Raw genomic sequence first — 17,147 nt, 5'->3', positions numbered from 1 at the left:
CGGTGCGCAAACAGAATTGCAATCCAGACATGTTGTTCCTTGTGGAGGTAAGATATAACCTCATGAATATATAAATGAATGACCCCGCTATCTTCATTTTGCTAATGCGGAAGTATAGTTTGTTCGTTACCACCCGAGGTAGGTAGGAATTAGTTTATTTATTTGAGAGGATTTCATATAAGAAGTGAAGGATGAAGAAATGAGAAAAAGGGATACGTTTGTTAATAGACAGGAAGTAGTATTGTGAATATGGCGGTACGGTAAAGAAATGTCAGGAATGGCTCGAGAAGAAATATCCAGATATGTACGAGAGGTTATGGTCTGAAGGTATGTTTTCACTCTTCCACTTTCTCCTCCCGGAATTTCTTTATATTAATCATTTCCCTAGATGCCCTCGCAGCTGCAACATCCACACTAAGCGTCGACGCCCAAAAACGCGCCGCAAAAGACGCTACGAAAAAAGCCGCCAAAGCCGAAGCTCTCGAAGCCAAACAAAATGAAACTCTCGCCTCATCTAAAATTCGCATCAAGCGCGTCGAACGCAATAAACGTAAATACGTTACTGAAATCCAAGGTCTAGAAGCCTTTGGATTAGAATTAAAGAAAGTAGCAAAGGAATTTGGAAGTAAATTTGCGACGGGGAGTAGTGTGACGAAGGTGGCGAGTGGGGGACAGGAAATCACGGTTCAGGGGGATGTGAGTGAGGATGTGAGGGAGTTTTTGATTAAGACTTATAAGAATATTCCGAGGAAGAATATTGTGCTTGAGGAGCCGAAGAAAAAGAAGGCGGAGCCGGTGGAGGTTTAGATTTCGGTGGGGTTTGGAAGGGAATGGGGAGAAGAAGGGGATGGATTTGACGGGATGTGATTATTAGGATAGGTTTTTGAGAAATACCTACATGGTAATGAAATTCGATTTATGACGTCGAAAGAGTATTCCTGGCCTTCACATATGCATCATATGATATGAGATAATGAGACATATATCTAGTTAGAATCTGACAATAAAAATCTCAATTTTCACACCATATCAAGCATAAAGGCAGCGAATCATACATATACATACCAATAGGTATCAAAAAACACCAAAAGCCAAACTCAACTTTCCCGTCTAATTTCATCTATCCCATCCTATCACCCCTATCTCCCTACCTGTAGGTCCCCAATATTGTACCTCTTATCCCATCCCACCCCATCCCATCCCATCCCATCACACCTCTTTTCACGCTATAGCCTATCCTATCCTATTCCATTACATTATATTACATTACATTCTACATCCATCCATCCCAACACTTTCTCTTCCCTACAGCCTGCTATTTTAATAAGATTATATCTATACTATGCCATTTCATGTATATATTTATGATAAATTATATTGATATTATTCTATACCTGCCTACCTATTCATTCATCTATTCATTTATCCTCTATGTCAATCTACGCTCATCATTTCCTATTTCATCTTCTACCATCTCATTTTCTACATTCACATCTTATAAGTGTCATTACAGTATTAATATTTATTAAATTACCGTGTTGTGAGCTTCTCTTCATCTTTCTGTCTCGCTTACGCTCCTTTCGCATCAGCATTACATCTCGACGAATTGTAATCCTCATTAACCCTTCACAAAAGAATAGAAATCGCACAGAGGTCATCAAATCTACGCCAAACTATCCCATGCCAACCTACCCCTCTCCATCATCACACCCATCCATTCATATCTTCTACCCACTCCCCATCCTTTCTCCCTACCGATATTTTCCCATAACTCCAATCCTGAAATAAAGTCACAACCTTTCCTCCATATCATATCATCAATTTTCAAGCCAGACCATATTATCCCATTACTTCCTGCGGTAAAAAGTAAAAGTTTCCCCTTCATGTGAAACAAAAACCCCGTGACCAGTCAACTAAAAAGGATACGATGAAAAAAAAACACCCGCTGATATACGCCTTGCTTTACTCATGCTGAAATAAAGCTAGCCAAACTCTGGATGTTATGCCGCCGTTTATGATTAAATCCGAAACATGGATAAGAAAGTTGGCTCCAGAAAACAAGGAGAAAAAAAAAATCGTAACCTCATCTAGTACTTTTCGGTCATCGAAACTAGATTTGTTCCCTGTTCAAGTCAATAAACAGACAACCTTGGAATATAATTGAAACTTACTCAATGCTACGTTGAACGGACCTCCGAAGTTTTCGATTGTATATCTTCTTATCATCTGCCGATCCCCAGAAAAGTTTGGCTGCTTCTAGGTTCACCAATGTTCTTGGATCATATGGTGGTGATACCTCCTCTAGAGCTTCAATAATCGATTCAATATGGGATTTGGCATCATCAGGGCGTTTGGGAGTATAGCAGGGAGTTCCATCAACTGTGATCCGATTATGGAATAAAGATGTCTCGAACTTGACTCTTAGTTGCTCTTCTGGGAATCTTGGGCTAAAATGAAGCTTAACTCGAAATAACCCTCCATCTAGATTAGTCATGGGACGACCGAAATAAGTAACATTCCACACGAAAGGGTTCTTATTATCCAAGTCAATATCCAGTGTTACAGACTTGTCTCTCTCGTATGCTTCAACCACTTGCTCAAATTGTCGTTGAAGGTTTGCTGCTACACCACTTTCCTTCTGCTGTAATAGCAATCCTTCAATAGCCCAATGAGAAGTTTCGTTTTCCAATGCGGTACGAATGGAAACCATTCGCTTCTGAAGTTCGGTGTAGTTAAACTTTCCCTCCATGCTATTTCCACCACCCTCAAATGGCATCCGAGCAAAAGGTTGACCATCTGAAACCTCTTTTTTTGCATTTGCTATGGCCTGCATGTATGAATCGTAATACCACAAGAACCTACGTTTGCATAAATCTTTGAAAGGTTCAAACGCAATTGAATTCTCATCAAGTATATCTCGATCCAGGTCGCTGTCGCTATCGTTATCATCGCTTGGTGGTGTGCATGGTAAAACTGTTCCTGGCCCAGAGATACTTAGGTACTCTTCAAGACGTTGAATAACCGAAATTCGTAATGTCTCATGTCGAATCTGCAGTCTATTCAGTACCAATATACATAATCTTGACACTCCAAGCATACCTTTGCACAATAATCCTTCTGATTTTTCCTATCATTTTCATCATTGGCGGTTTCAAAACCTGGCTCGTTCTCGTAGGGATTGCTCGACATTAAACTTTGTATTGAGATTAAAATGGATTCAAGTCCTTGTGCTGATGACCACTCTTCTCCTCTTTCACCGCGCCATGTACTTTGATATTGTTTAGTTTTAAAATTTTAATGCGATTGTCTGGAAAATTGGTAGTTACCCTAAAATTGACCTGAAAATAAGTTAGCTACTGTTGAAAGCAGTATGGTGTAGAAAATAGTCTTACAAACAGACTTTGCCTTGAGCATAGATATTTGGATTGAAACGACATCTTCCTCCATTTGTGGTAGCCGCAAGAACAGTAGGAGCTCTCGTAGGATATTCTGTGAGGACATTTCAGCTTCTAGTTAACGTACAATCATTGCGCATAATCGTACCTTTACCAAATCTAACGTCAAACTAGGAAAAAATTAGCATTTGCAAATTGAAGAAAAGCCACCATGAATTGGATAACTAGATAGATAGACAAACATCAAAGAACCCAAACTCATAAGGTGTATCTGGTGGACCGATGATAATTGCTTTAACAGCTCGAACATCGATATCTCGACAAGCAACTGCCAAAGCTGAAAGTTAAGTGATTAGTATGAATTCAAGATAGGAATAAATAGTAAGCTTTAGGACTGATCATATGAACTTACAAAAATCTGGACCCTTCTGAATATCTGCCAACTCCTATAAAGTAAAAATGTCAGCCTTGCGCTCTTCACCACATCACCAGGAACATCGTCATTTAGTTTCACATGATATATTTACCTTCGCAATGCGAATAACGGAGTGATTTGACATGATTTCCAAAGTCTATGCGACCAACGACTCTTTTCGAGATGATATCTTGTCCTTTTCCAATTCTATTCTTTTGAAAAAATTGAAAGTGTTTGTGAGATTGAATGTGAAGTTGTTAAGAGGGAGGAGTATGGAGTAATTTGGGTGGGGCTTTTGTTTGGTAAAGTTGCGAGATCCTAGAAGATCATCAAGCAAAAGAGATCCGAATAAGCGGTAAAGTACGGCAAAATTCTGTTTGTGCTCTAGTCATCAGTACAGTTATGGGGAAAAGAGTGGGACAGGTTTTCATGGGGCTCAGGGATGATTTTTTATCTTTTTATCAGATATGGGTGTAGTTGAAGGGGCGCAATTATAATGAAGAGGACTTTTAAAGCTTCTTATCGAAGACATTCAAAAGATACCACCATTTCACAACATTCATGAAATATCATTATATTATATATATCCAAGCAATCCCACCTCATTCAGAACATTGATTATTACCTAGTCAACGATGAGTCAACTTATATATCTATCTAATAGAATGATTTCCTTCTAGTCTTATGAATGAGAACTATATGTATCATCAGCTGTCGGGAGAGTTACCATATGATTATTTACCATTTGATGTGATATGATATCACATGGTATGTTGACTGATTGTCTAAATAGCAATCATTAATACCTACCTTACCTTCATTTATTACTTATACATAAAATTGAGAGACGTGTAGAGGTGTAGAGGGTATGCTGCAGTATTGGTACTCAGGACTTTGTCCTTGTTATTTTTCACAGATGAGATCTCAATAACAGAAGCTCAATTTCACCGAGTATAGTCAAGCATATAGAATGAGATATAAAGTCACATAGTCATAATGTATAGATATGAAAATCAAGACTTTACTTGAAGAAAAAGTCGAATTCAATGCTATGTTGCTATGTTCATGATCATAATATCATCCTCACGCTTTGGGTATCTTCAAGCAAACTCTCCAAAGTCTCTCAGACTCTTCCTATCATACAAGTTATTTAAGACTATCCAGTCTTGCACAAGAATATATACAAATCCTCGAGAGAGACCTGCGCTCAACCACAGGCTTAGGGTCGTATACCTAACATATCTTGATATCTGTATGCTCCAGTCTCGCAAATCTTCCTTCGCTCAACAACATCCACCACCACCAGTGGCCTGTTGAGGAGCCAACTTAACATTTGTTCTAGAGCCTCCATAACCAGGACCTTTAACCCCAGATCTCCTATCATTCAAATCATACTTCCCTGCTTCAATGTTCATATATATCCTTTCTGCCACTCTTGAAAATGCATTCTCAACACCTTCACCACTCTTCGCACTTGTTTCGACATATTCCAATACTCCGTTTCGTTTAGCCCAGGCTTCTGCCTCCTCCACAGAAACTTCTCGTTTATTCTCCTCGTTCGTCGCCAAATCACTCTTGTTTCCTACCAACACGACAACTATATCCGGCTCTGCAATTTGTCGCAAATCATGTAACCAGTCGGTAACATGTTCAAATGTCGGTCGCCTTGAGATATCAAATACAAGCAATGCGCCTGAAGCACCACGAAAATAACTCCTCGTTACACTCTTATAAGTTTCCTGACCTGCTGTATCCCATAAACTGAGTTTCATATGTTTCTGTGGAACGTCCGATGCCGCAGCTGAAGCTTTAGCAACTGGCGCTTCTTCTAGGATACTCGATTTTGCTTTGAAACCTTCTGAATTCGGTGGACCAACTGGGATGATTCTCGAACCAAATTCGACTCCAATAGTAACATCATGATGTGGAGAAAAACGACCTTCGCAAAGTCGAATTGTGAGTGATGATTTTCCAGTTCCGCTATCGCCGATACAGACGAGCTTCGCAATATAATCCCATGATAATCCAGACATTGCTCTGCAGCTTTAAGAAATCCGCCAATTATTTGTTGACCTTGTAGGAAGAGGGGTCTGGAACAAGAAGTTGTATTTATTGTAAGCCAGAAGCTGTTTGAAACTTAATTATTCTGCGATTTGCGATCCCATCAAAGAATGATAGCAAAAATAGTAACCTTGCAGTTGCAAAAGTTAGAAGAAGTAATATTGATGGTGTTAATGGATTGTGAAAGATGATGAATCTAATGGATCTGAAATATAAGTAGATGACGAAGAGTCAGTCTTGGTAAATATTCGGGCACCTAGTACATAGTAGGTACCTACCGTTGTAGCTTATTATTAGTGTAGTTACTGTAGTAGTACTAGGTAGGTAGGGAGCACAATCTCGTGGGTAAATGTTCAAGGTTCCTGAATCCGATGAGATGACCCGCCAAAAAGGTGGCTTCGGAAAATGAAAGCAGAGTCTTTAGCACCATCTATGCGGAGTAGGCACCTTGGTATTTTGTGCTTGGGCTTGCTTGGAGGCGGTGAACAAAGAAAGGAAGGCTTACCGGTTATCGATGTTTTTGGTCCCTGTTGCTTTCACGACTGCGTATGGATGGTTTTTAGGTATCCATCCATTATCATCATTATTCACAAGCAAATAATGTATTTACGGTATAGGTAGTATTATTTGAATAATCACTCCCGTCTACTCGATTCTCTTTCAAGTCATTCCTCCTATTATACCTCAATTACGATTAGGAAGGACCCTTCATCACTTACATTAGTCACTGTCTTCTCGGAACAACTCGATATCTTGAGGACGAGCTCATCATCTTACAGGTGTCTATCTGTCTGCCTTGTGATTCCTTCGAATCACGACTCCCCGGCACTCCGCCATAATCTAACTCGTCCCCAGATCAAGCAAATGACTGATATCTCACAATATCAACTCCACGCCTTATACATGAAGCTTTAATCAGTCTTGCTTATACGGTCAAATTCGGTACATGTTCACTCATAATACTTGGACAATCACAAGCTTTATATCATTCACTGATCACGAACGATCCCAACTTACAACTGATCTACTGCACCTGGAACTTGCGAGTACCGACTTCAACCTCGCCCGAAAAAGACCCACAAGGTTGGGCAGAACCAAAAGATAGGGTCCTTATCAACAACTCAACTTATCAACTTCATCGCGGACAAAACATATCAATATACAAATTCATAACAGCCGAAGATGTTCTCAGAATGTAAGTAAATATTGTTGACTATTATTTACATTCATTGTTTTAACCATGATATTATCCAGATGCTTCGCGCTTCTTGGCTCAGTCACAGTCCCGATTCTCCAATTTCGTCCAACAGGATAACGAAACTCCGCCTCGAATTCCGAACGAACGATATCAACGATCGCAACCTTTACGGAACTCAAGACATCATCGAGCACTTGGTAACCCTTATCAGTCTTCACATCTCCCAAGTTTTGGATTCACCTCTCGATATTCCCAAGCTCCTCCTGATGCACCGCTATTTCACAGCGCTTTGAACGAGTTTCAAGAAGAAGATGAGGAGGAGGAGCGAGAGAGGGAGACTGCAGATTTCTTTGCGCTACAACGATCACGGAGGGTATTCGCGCCTACGAGAGAACTAGAGGAAAGTGAGGAAACCGAGCGCGATGGGAGTGATGTAGCTTTGGAGGATAGTAAAGATGAAGATAGGAGAGTAGGCGACGATCGGAAACGTCCTCGTGGTATTAAAAGCAGTTGGACAGGTGGAGTAAGAAGTACAAGAGAGCGAGGCCGAACACCAGAAACAGTTGGAGAAGAACGTGATGATGAAAGTAGGCGGCCAAGCAGTCGAGGAAGCAGTGATAAAGGGAAGGGAAGAATGGTGGATGTTGGATTAGAATCTACGATTGCCGACAGTGAACCTCCGAGTGAACTGGCATATGATATGGGTGATGATAACCCACCAGCCTTTCAAAAATTTAAATCTGGACCGAAATCAGGACCGATCCGACTTGCTGGAGATTCTACAAGAGGTATTGAGAGGGATATTGAATCAAGTCAACAACCTGGTCCTCGATTCCCTATACCACCGAGCGAAGTGGAAACTGTTCCAGCAACAGTTCCTATCACTTTAAATGAAGGTCCAAAGCATGACATGTTTTGGGGGTCTCTGTTTATGATATGTTTGGGCGCACTTTTCGCAACCTTTTTCCTGATATTCCTTCATACATCAACGCCGGACGGAGTGCTCGGTGATACTGTCTACACAACCCTTCGTTCTTCATTCCATTTGTTTGCTGTCGATACCCTAGCATCCATTATCGTATCTTTTGTATGGCTTGCATTATTACGATCCTTTGTTCGTCCATTGGTATTTTTGATTGTTCTCGCAGTACCAGTCATATTGTTCTCATTCTCGCTGTACCCTTTGGTGTCTAGTATGAAAGGTTCTACAGATCGAATGGGTGTACAAGATAGAGCTATGCGATGGATGTCATTTATACCCGGGGCTCTTTCTCTACTTTGGCTGTATACCATTTACAAGGGCCGTCAATCCCTAACTAAGTCTATTAGTATTCTAGAATTCGCATCAAGGATTCTTGCAGCAAATCCAGGTCTTCTCGCATTAGGATTCGCTACTTTAGGAGCAGTTGTTTTATGGACCTGGATATGGTTAGGAATGTTTACAAGAGTATTTTTGGGTGGACATCTCTCAAGATCAGGGCTCAGCTTCATCATTGATATGACGACCTGGTGGCTTGGTGTATATTTCGTGATGATGTACATTTGGACTCTATCAGTGATTGGAGGAGTTCAGCGAACTACAACCGCTGCAACCGTCTCTCAATGGTATTATCATCGCAATGTTCAGCCAGGGCCCACATCTAGAGAGATCGTTGGAGCAGCTTTTTATCACTCGACTAATACGATATTTGGTACCATATGTCTATCAACACTATTAGCTCTTCTAATCAGACTTCCTCTTATCACATTCCCACGAAGATTAGTAACAGCTATTTCGATAATTGCTTACTCCTTTGTACCAACACCGGTTACAGCTTTACTTAATCCTCTCACACTCACCTATGCTGCCATCCACTCTCAACCTCTTCAAACTTCAGCACGAGGTTTGAGTCAAATGACATTTCTCACACCTCAAGCACCTACAACCACTTTGACCCCACGATCATTTTCCTCTCGAAGCCCTGCCGCCACTCCCTTACTTCCATACCGGTTAGCCAAACTCCTCCTTCATGCGACTCGCGTAATTATGTCCATGGCTCTCGGTTTCGGAGGTTGGGTCGCAACAGCTCGTCAACTATCAATCAATATGCCTGAAGGCCCTGGTATCAAAGGTAGCGCATATGCTTATGTAGTTGGACTCGTAGCTGGTTTTATCGGTTGGGGTGTTCTTGGATCTATGGAAGGTGTTTTAAGTGGGATTGTGGATGCAACAGTGGTTTGTTGGGGAAGTGAAAAGGGTATGGCTGGTGGAGGGGCTTATTGTCTTGAAGCTGGTTATTTGTTTGGTGATGGTAGGGAGTAGGTGGTAGTATGAAATGAGGGAGAGGGAATTTTATTGAATTGATTTGGTTTTGCGAACGCATGGAGTTTGGTGCATAGTGCATGATGATTAACATTGATTGGGATGCATGATTATGTGGGTCATGATATGTTTAAATGCATGGTATGGCATAGCATGACATAGCATAGCATAGTATAGCATTGTTTAGCAAGGTGGAATCGATTAATAAAGATCATTTGAATATTCTTATACTCAACATGACATAGACTTGAGTAATCTTCATATTGTAGCGCATTGAATATTACGTTGTTGTCCTGTCCTGTCCTGTCCTGTCCATGGAAGTAGTGGAGTAGTGGAGTATAATAATAAGTTTGTTTAACTTTACCTTTACCTTTAACTTCCAGTGAAGAAGATCTTGTGGGAATTAATTGGATTTATTACCTACCAACCTACCTAGGTAACTTAAGGATAATTATTCATATGATAGAATTACCATAATTTTTCTTCAAGTTTTTCTAAGTCTTTTTTATTTTTTTGCTAGGTTAGGTTGGATGGATAGGTGAATGGGCTGTGTGGGAGGGGGTGTGGGATAGGATTCATTCTTTAGATTCTGAATGAGCATGAGCATGAGCATAAGCATAACTTTTGCTTTGCTCAATTTTCTGGATGAATTGTACCGGATTTAATAGTTTGATAGTATAATGAAGTGAGAAATAGAGACTCGGGGTTAAATGATTTGTGAGGGATAGAATCGATATCCTGTAAATAGTTTTATGATACTCGAGTCTCGAGTCTCTGAATATTATCTATCGATGTGAGATCTTATCATGGAGTATTATGGCTATGGAGGCAGAAGTTAATGTTGTGACTTTGATTATGACTTTGATTTTGATTTACTTTGATTTTATATATCCCTTATACTCCTTCCTATTTACCTACTTACCTACTATACTCCAAATAATATTATTATCATCTAGATGAATTCACTAGGTTAGAAATATAATATTTATTTATTTTAGCTAGCTAGCTGTTACGAGGTTTGCCGTCTAGATCATGTGGAAGTGCTCTAGGCTCTCGAGGTAGTTTATAACTAGGTGTCAAACAAGGACTTAAAGTAATAACAATAATGATATGCAATTCGTAACTAATAGTAGAGTATACTAAATGATTGATCTTGAGCACGAAGCTCTATAAAAAGGAAATCCATCTTGATTATATAGACCTTCATGCCTATGGTTAGTCAGGACCACTGCGCGGTCCTGGACAGCCAGCGTTCCTCAGCGGTACATAACGTGACTTAATCACGTTACTTGGTTTAGTCATGTGACGCGGCGTAGAAGATAGCCGTCGTAACACTAGCTGATTCCCCCACCCCTAGAAATATTTACTTTGTTTAATATTATAATTACAATTATATAATTAATAATCTCAGTCGTGGTGCTTGCCCCCCCGAGTTTAGCGGCCGCCGCATTAGGCAACGTGCGTGCACGAGCCAGACGCCGCTTTCAACATCTATAAGAATCGCACTCCCCTCTCTTCGATCTTCTATCTCTTTAGTTCTCCTCCAACACCTCCTTGTTCGGTCATTCAGACTTGACTTGCGTTGTAAGTCCCTTCCTATACCGCCCCACTTCGAATCTCCACTTACATCGGTCTTGCCGCAGCTGAAAAACGTCGATGGCATTACCCATCAAACTACAAACCTCGATTTACTACCTTGAACTCGATGCCCTTTGGCTGTTATGATGACGATCAATCAATTGACTCGCATTCTACTGGCTGAGTTACGAAAGAGACAGTAGTTCGACTTTCCATTCTCACCAACGCATTGTTGCGATCACCACAACAATCACTTCAGTAAACCCAACTGCAGTACTCTTACCCTAAAGCCTGGTTGCTTTCACTGCAATTTGGCCAATCAAAGAAATGCCTCATTATAGCATGGGGTGCTCCTGCTGTCTCACTGCGCCATGGATAGCTTATGTGCTGAGGGAAGGATCATGGTAAGTTTCTGCATGGCGAAATGATGATGTGTGTAGTCTGTCTTGGACTAGGGCTGATTTGTAATGAGAGTAGCCCATATTTACCATACACTGCAATCTCCTGAGTATCGACGACGAAACGCTGGCGGTTCGAGGCCTGGGTCGCTCCATGGGTATCTACAAGGGGATAGGTCGTATGACCTCGGAACAAGCTCTATTTGGGGCTGTGGTCATGTCAGAAGGATGGACCTCATATTGAGCTAGGAAAGATCATCAGCTCAATATCCTGCTACTGACAGGATATTGTATTGGCGCCAGAGTGGATACACGATCATCTGGAGCTGCACAGTCTCGTTTCTACAAAGGGAAGGTTCTATTTACATACTGGATAGATCAGAAGGGGACATTGGAAATATGCACTCTGTCACCGACGATCGCGAAATAACGCCGAGATTGCTCAATTGTGAACATGCGGAATGGGAATCTACAAGATGGGCGCATTCTACACTGAGAATGCAAGGTTAATGACCTTAGCCCGGCGACTTTAGGGATGCGTCTTGCGCGAAGGGGTCTGTGTCGGGACCGAGGTGTTTGTATGTTGAGAGTGCGTGGAAGCTTGTAGAGAGCAGCTTTCCTAGCTATCAGAATCAAGCTACCATTGCGAATTCGAAAAATATTGATTTCTCGGAATGGCAATCAACCAAGAAATTTTAATGGCACGAGCCAAAGTACACGCCGAGGCCCACGACGAAGTCCAATTTACCTTCTTACCCATTGCATCCTCCCTCGACCATAGTCCCGATAGCACTGGTGACAAGGGGGCTTGTCTCGGTCTTTCCTGGCCTCTCATCATACATTGCCCAATCGCAAAAATGCCTCACAATAGTGATGTACCTGCTTGGTTGCTCAGCCGTGTTGCGAATTGCTTCAGCGTAAAGCAAAAGAATTCGGGTAAGCTTTCCGCATTACAAGACGAGTGATATGCAGTGTATGCCTTGACTTAGGCTGATTTATGATGAAATAGACTGATCGCTATCATAGACCCTGCAATCTATTGTGGACTTCAAACGGACAGCCAGACGCTGCAAGCACTTGAACTGTATATTGGTGATTACGTGAGGCGTGGTAGGAAATGGAAGTAGATTAGGGGCGCGATATACTTGATCCTTCTGCCGGAATATGGTTCGTTTGGAGCTATAGTCATTTCTGCAATGGGGCTATCCGTTGGTTATGACCCGCACGCTAGAGAGCTAAGAGTCGCTGGCTGGATGAGCGAGTGTATGAGATAAGGAGCGCTCGCGGGAAGTTGTAGAGAGTATGTTCTAGTGGGTACCCTGCTTGCAGGAGAAACACATTTAAACTCTCTGTTTCCCTCATTCCTGCTTCCTTTTTCTTTATTTCTCATCAGAGCAGTTCGATTTACTTGTATTATCTAGAGAGAGCAGAGAGCTTCCAAAATATTATCAATCACTTTTATATTCTCAAAATGACTTCTTTTGAACCCATTTATTATACCTATGTACCCACTGCTGCGCGTTCCAGGAGGGCAACCACTCAGAAGCATAGCTTTCCCGTCGAGGAGCAGCATATTGTGCCAGATCGAAGATTACTTGACGATACTCAGAGATCAAATGATGGTAATGTTTCAGGCTCAGAACTTCAAGGTATACATGCCTAAAATAAGATCCTAAGATATTCTTTCTCCCTACTAATAATGGTTAATGTTTTTCTATACAGAGAATAATGATACAGAAAACGTTGTCGATAATGACTACAATATCGATCTCCCTACATCATATAGCATATCACAAGTGAATACAGGAGAGGATTCAAGCTTGGAAAACAAAATTTGGGAGGATAGGATAGCTTCGCCAAGAACATATGATGACGATTCTTCATCAATTGAGATAGTCCTTGATCCTCGTTTATACCAGGAAACCTTGATAGAAGGATTACAAAAGGGTTATGACACTCAAGGTATGGATACTCTTGATTACGATAATAAAGCAATCTTCTGACTATATATAGATACTCTAATGCTAGAAGACAATAAATCAAATTCAGATGAGCAAGAGAATTTCTCAACGGGTGGCTCCCATTCTCCTTCTGTGGACTACTCAATCGAGCCATTGGATCCTTTGACTATTCGCGATCAAGATCAGAGCGATTCCAGCTACAGTGACCCTGAAGAGCTTGAGCATGGATCTTCACCATACTTCCTTCAACAGCACGGGAACATAGCTATAGAGTCGATAAAGGAGGGGGAAAATAATGAGCAACAGGGATGCAGAAAGCGGCGACATCTATCCGAAACTGAGAGTGACGACAATACACGACCTGCAAAACAGCGAAGAACTCGGTCACTTCCTATCGACAACGAGCAAACCTCATCCCGACATAATGGTGCAGAAGGTCATCCTTGGCCACGTCCTATCATCGGTCCATCCTCCATTGCTCCATCTACTATGATCGACTCCTCCACATTGAACTTTGGTGGGCATTCACCAGCGACCAGCGATGGCAATCACTACTATTCACCACCATCCGCACAAAGTCCCTCTCTTGCAGAGCCAGCACCAACCGCCGAATATCAGGAATGGCCCTTCCAAGGATTTCTTAAGCGTACTAAGATCAGAAATGATACAATCTACAATCTCGAGTTTCGGTTACAAGATGTTCCAGAGCATCTTCATCTCCCTATTCTTTCCGAAGCATTTGGCATTGTCGAGGTTGCGCAGACCCCGCCCCCTCATAGCATTCTACATTCCAGAGTACAGCCAGCAAGATTGCGGGCTAAGGGGAAGCGCGTTCGTTGGGAACCAAAAGAACACGAGACGATACTCAGGATGAAGGAGAGCGGATGCTCCTGGGAGGAGATCCATTATGCCCTTCCGCATAGAACTCTAGCCGCAATACAGGTGCAGTATTCTACGAAACTCAAAAAATAAACGTAACATTTCATGTTATGTTTCTTCAATCGGTTTATGTTTCGGCTGTGGGGAGATCTTTGAATTACATAACGTGAATTAGTCCGATGTCAACTCCTACTAAAGTCTGTTCTTCCCATTCTTTCATCTCTTCTGTTGCAATCTTGGTTGCTCAGCCACCCAGGCTTGCCTTGTTTTCCAACCAGGCAATAAAGAAAGCATTCAAAACCTCTTCCATACCAGTTGGAAACAATTTCATTCTTCTCTTCGTTGATTTGAATAGGCCAAGTCCCAAAGCCTAAACATTATGTTAGATAAGTGATAAATCAGGATTTCCCACTATACCTTCTTCTTTCTGCCTTCGCCTCCGCCCTTTCTTTCAATCTCTTCTCTTCCCATTCCCTTGCCTCATCTTCACATTGACGATTTCGTTGGAGATCATGCAGTAAGCCTCCCGCATTCCCTTTATTAGTACTCTGGTCCCATGCAGTCTCATCAATCTCAGCTTGTTCTAAATCGATAAGCATCACTCGATCTCCAACATCAATAGCATTATCGAGTTTAGTATCTCCATGAATCACTCCATACCAAGTTAATGCCTTGTAGACTTCTTCTAGCTTTCTCTTAAATTCTCCATCCTCTCCATGTTTCATCGTAATATCATACAATCTTCGTCCAATAATTTCCGATAGGACCAAAGCAGGCGACCCATCATATATTGCCTCTCCATAGAAATAAGGTATGAATCTTCCTTGAAGGGGTTGGAGACGGCGATACATAAGCTTTTCATTCTCAAACTCTTCGTCCCAATCAGGCTTGCGTTTTTTGAGGATAACTGTGGATGGCAAGAACCATTCGGGATAAAAATTCTTGAGACATGGAAAAAAGTCAAAAAACTTCCGGAATAAAAATCGAATGAATAGAATTGGAATATAATCGGGAATGGATGGCTTTTCGATCTTCAACCGGTAAACTGTTCGCAGTGGATCAATCCGTTCGGCGATAGTTGCAACAATCAATCTGTGACCCATACGAAATTCCTAAAAAGATTAGATTTATTTTGATCAGATTACAAAAGTAAATCATCATACCAAAGGACCATGAGTTTCGCTAGGATCTCGTTCGTGAATAAACTGATCTGAATAACATGCTAATGGTGGTGATGGTGGTGGATCACGAGTATGAGGGCAGGAAGAAAGTCTATCCATTGCGAAGAATTGAGTAGAACGGTTGCATAATCTCTACACTGTATAGAATAGGAATGGATGTTATTTAAGAACAGATCCCTCTTTCTCCTTGGCTTTTTTTTCTCGCTCGTATGCGTGTTCCCGGCCACTGTTTGTTTGTATTACATAACCACATACTACCAAATTACTTCTGAAATCATGTGAAAGACTTTGCATTAAACCTCAAACAGTACTTTGACGGATATATAGCTAAGTTGCATCATGGCCATGACTGAAGAGAGTCCCATATAATAACTCCATTAGCATCTTTTACATCCTGTTCATTTGCATCGACCCAATGCCATGCCACTCCATCAAATCTTCGTTGATAACCATTCGGATGAATCATTTCCTTAATACGGCCTTGCTCCCAATATGGTCGGCCAGACCAAAAGCGAAATTTTCGATCCCACCCGTCAAGTGAAACAGGGATTTCTACCGACCACTCCCCTGTCATGCGTATCCACCCCCGCCATACTAGTCGGTACAGTGCATATCGGGCTGCACATTGCTGCGCATCCTCCGGTGCTCGTGCCAAGATGCAACAATCAACAGGACAATCCGCTGATTTGATCTGGTTGGCATCTTTGGCCTTGAATTGAACAATCAAGAGATGTATTCCATCATACACAAACACCTGTGGGCACTTGTATTCCGATGCATACCTTTGCACATTAGTAATTCATTTTCTTCATCAAAAAAGGTAAGTCTTACGCTCTGATTTCTTTTCCCAGTCGGGTTGTTATATCTTTCTTCTCTTTCACTCCATACCATTCATCGACAATAACAACACCCCATTGCTTCATCTCTCCTATCACCTGACATCTTTCATTTCCGCCCCTTCCTCCTACTTGCCATGAATAAAGATGATCCACAGTTTTGTTTGAATTTGTGGGTCCTGGAGGGCCTGACAATGATCTCTGCAGAAAGTGGCCTTCCTTCTGCCAAGCAAGAGAAACCGGAAGAGCAAAGTTTTGGTAAAAATCACGCTCCACATCGCCTTCTGTTTGAATATCTACACGATCAAGATAATTCAAACGATAAGCTGATTTGTCAAGGCGATCGATATCACTGCCATCGGTACTATATATGCTGTCTGCCTGATATTGGTCCAAGGCCAAAAAGCCATTAACTCCATTCAAAGTTGCCAAATGAACCGTTGGATTAGAGATTGGATGATAAGCGTCAGTCCATGCTTTCTTACTCAAAGAAGGAGCAGATGCAAGCCTAGAATATAAAGCACGAGGAGGATTTTCTAAAAGAAGATCTGATACTCTTACTTCGCCAGACATCGTAGGCGAGAATAAGGCTATGTGAATAAAGTTGATAAGAGGGAGTCAAATCTGGTGAATGATGATGAGATGAACTGAATGTTGATTTTCTGAATAGATCTATAGATAGTTGGATAGATCAACTAGTTTTATACTCTTGTTTGATGTCGCTTCTATACCTTTGCATTATGAACAGAATGAACAATACCGAAACCATTACCACTTCATATATCTCGAATAAACTGTATCCTAACATCGTACTACATGATACCGTTCTATTTCATCCGTATTATTCCTTACCACTTCTTCTCACCCCTCACATCAAGATATGGTCTAGTCTGCCTGCAAGCAAGTCATAATTTACCCTCGCCCCGGCAAGGCCAACTAGGGA

General features: G+C 41.5%; 10 protein-coding genes across 10 annotated transcripts; 5 read left to right on the top strand and 5 right to left on the bottom strand.

Annotated features, from left to right (window-relative positions):
- Window positions 1-29: 29 nt before the first annotated feature.
- Window positions 30-807, top strand: SS1G_08075 (hypothetical protein; the record flags this gene model as incomplete). Its single annotated transcript, XM_001591398.1, has 3 exons — window positions 30-47; window positions 240-327; window positions 389-807. The coding sequence occupies 3 exons, from the start codon at window positions 30-32 to the stop codon at window positions 805-807; spliced, it is 525 nt and encodes a 174-aa protein (XP_001591448.1).
- A 1,303-nt stretch (window positions 808-2,110) lies between these two features.
- Window positions 2,111-2,833, bottom strand: SS1G_08074 (hypothetical protein; the record flags this gene model as incomplete). Its single annotated transcript, XM_001591397.1, has 2 exons — window positions 2,111-2,123; window positions 2,172-2,833. 2 exons carry the CDS (start codon window positions 2,831-2,833, stop codon window positions 2,111-2,113), a joined length of 675 nt encoding a protein of 224 aa, XP_001591447.1.
- Window positions 2,834-3,206: 373 nt separating this feature from the next.
- On the bottom strand, window positions 3,207-3,955 carry SS1G_08073 (hypothetical protein; the record flags this gene model as incomplete). The annotated part of the gene is made up of 6 exons (XM_001591396.1): window positions 3,207-3,327; window positions 3,393-3,489; window positions 3,544-3,565; window positions 3,638-3,732; window positions 3,808-3,841; window positions 3,923-3,955. 6 exons carry the CDS (start codon window positions 3,953-3,955, stop codon window positions 3,207-3,209), a joined length of 402 nt encoding a protein of 133 aa, XP_001591446.1.
- Window positions 3,956-5,093: 1,138 nt separating this feature from the next.
- On the bottom strand, window positions 5,094-5,843 carry SS1G_08072 (hypothetical protein; the record flags this gene model as incomplete). The annotated part of the gene is made up of 1 exon (XM_001591395.1): window positions 5,094-5,843. One exon carries the CDS (start codon window positions 5,841-5,843, stop codon window positions 5,094-5,096), a length of 750 nt encoding a protein of 249 aa, XP_001591445.1.
- Window positions 5,844-7,053: 1,210 nt separating this feature from the next.
- Window positions 7,054-9,371, top strand: SS1G_08071 (hypothetical protein; the record flags this gene model as incomplete). Its single annotated transcript, XM_001591394.1, has 2 exons — window positions 7,054-7,070; window positions 7,355-9,371. The coding sequence occupies 2 exons, from the start codon at window positions 7,054-7,056 to the stop codon at window positions 9,369-9,371; spliced, it is 2,034 nt and encodes a 677-aa protein (XP_001591444.1).
- Window positions 9,372-11,320: 1,949 nt separating this feature from the next.
- SS1G_08070 (predicted protein) lies at window positions 11,321-11,591 on the top strand (the record flags this gene model as incomplete). Its single annotated transcript, XM_001591393.1, has 2 exons — window positions 11,321-11,353; window positions 11,427-11,591. The coding sequence occupies 2 exons, from the start codon at window positions 11,321-11,323 to the stop codon at window positions 11,589-11,591; spliced, it is 198 nt and encodes a 65-aa protein (XP_001591443.1).
- A 430-nt stretch (window positions 11,592-12,021) lies between these two features.
- SS1G_08069 (predicted protein) lies at window positions 12,022-12,312 on the top strand (the record flags this gene model as incomplete). Its single annotated transcript, XM_001591392.1, has 1 exon — window positions 12,022-12,312. One exon carries the CDS (start codon window positions 12,022-12,024, stop codon window positions 12,310-12,312), a length of 291 nt encoding a protein of 96 aa, XP_001591442.1.
- A 506-nt stretch (window positions 12,313-12,818) lies between these two features.
- On the top strand, window positions 12,819-14,280 carry SS1G_08068 (predicted protein; the record flags this gene model as incomplete). The annotated part of the gene is made up of 3 exons (XM_001591391.1): window positions 12,819-12,996; window positions 13,070-13,309; window positions 13,361-14,280. 3 exons carry the CDS (start codon window positions 12,819-12,821, stop codon window positions 14,278-14,280), a joined length of 1,338 nt encoding a protein of 445 aa, XP_001591441.1.
- Window positions 14,281-14,585: 305 nt separating this feature from the next.
- On the bottom strand, window positions 14,586-15,038 carry SS1G_08067 (predicted protein; the record flags this gene model as incomplete). The annotated part of the gene is made up of 1 exon (XM_001591390.1): window positions 14,586-15,038. One exon carries the CDS (start codon window positions 15,036-15,038, stop codon window positions 14,586-14,588), a length of 453 nt encoding a protein of 150 aa, XP_001591440.1.
- Window positions 15,039-15,705: 667 nt separating this feature from the next.
- Window positions 15,706-16,777, bottom strand: SS1G_08066 (hypothetical protein; the record flags this gene model as incomplete). The annotated part of the gene is made up of 2 exons (XM_001591389.1): window positions 15,706-16,150; window positions 16,200-16,777. The coding sequence occupies 2 exons, from the start codon at window positions 16,775-16,777 to the stop codon at window positions 15,706-15,708; spliced, it is 1,023 nt and encodes a 340-aa protein (XP_001591439.1).
- Between the last annotated feature and the right edge of the window lie 370 nt (window positions 16,778-17,147).

Source organism: Sclerotinia sclerotiorum, genomic scaffold (genome assembly GCF_000146945.2).
Source record: "Sclerotinia sclerotiorum 1980 UF-70 scaffold_10 genomic scaffold, whole genome shotgun sequence".
Taxonomy (NCBI): domain Eukaryota; kingdom Fungi; phylum Ascomycota; class Leotiomycetes; order Helotiales; family Sclerotiniaceae; genus Sclerotinia; species Sclerotinia sclerotiorum.
This window is presented reverse-complemented; position numbering and strand designations above follow the sequence as displayed.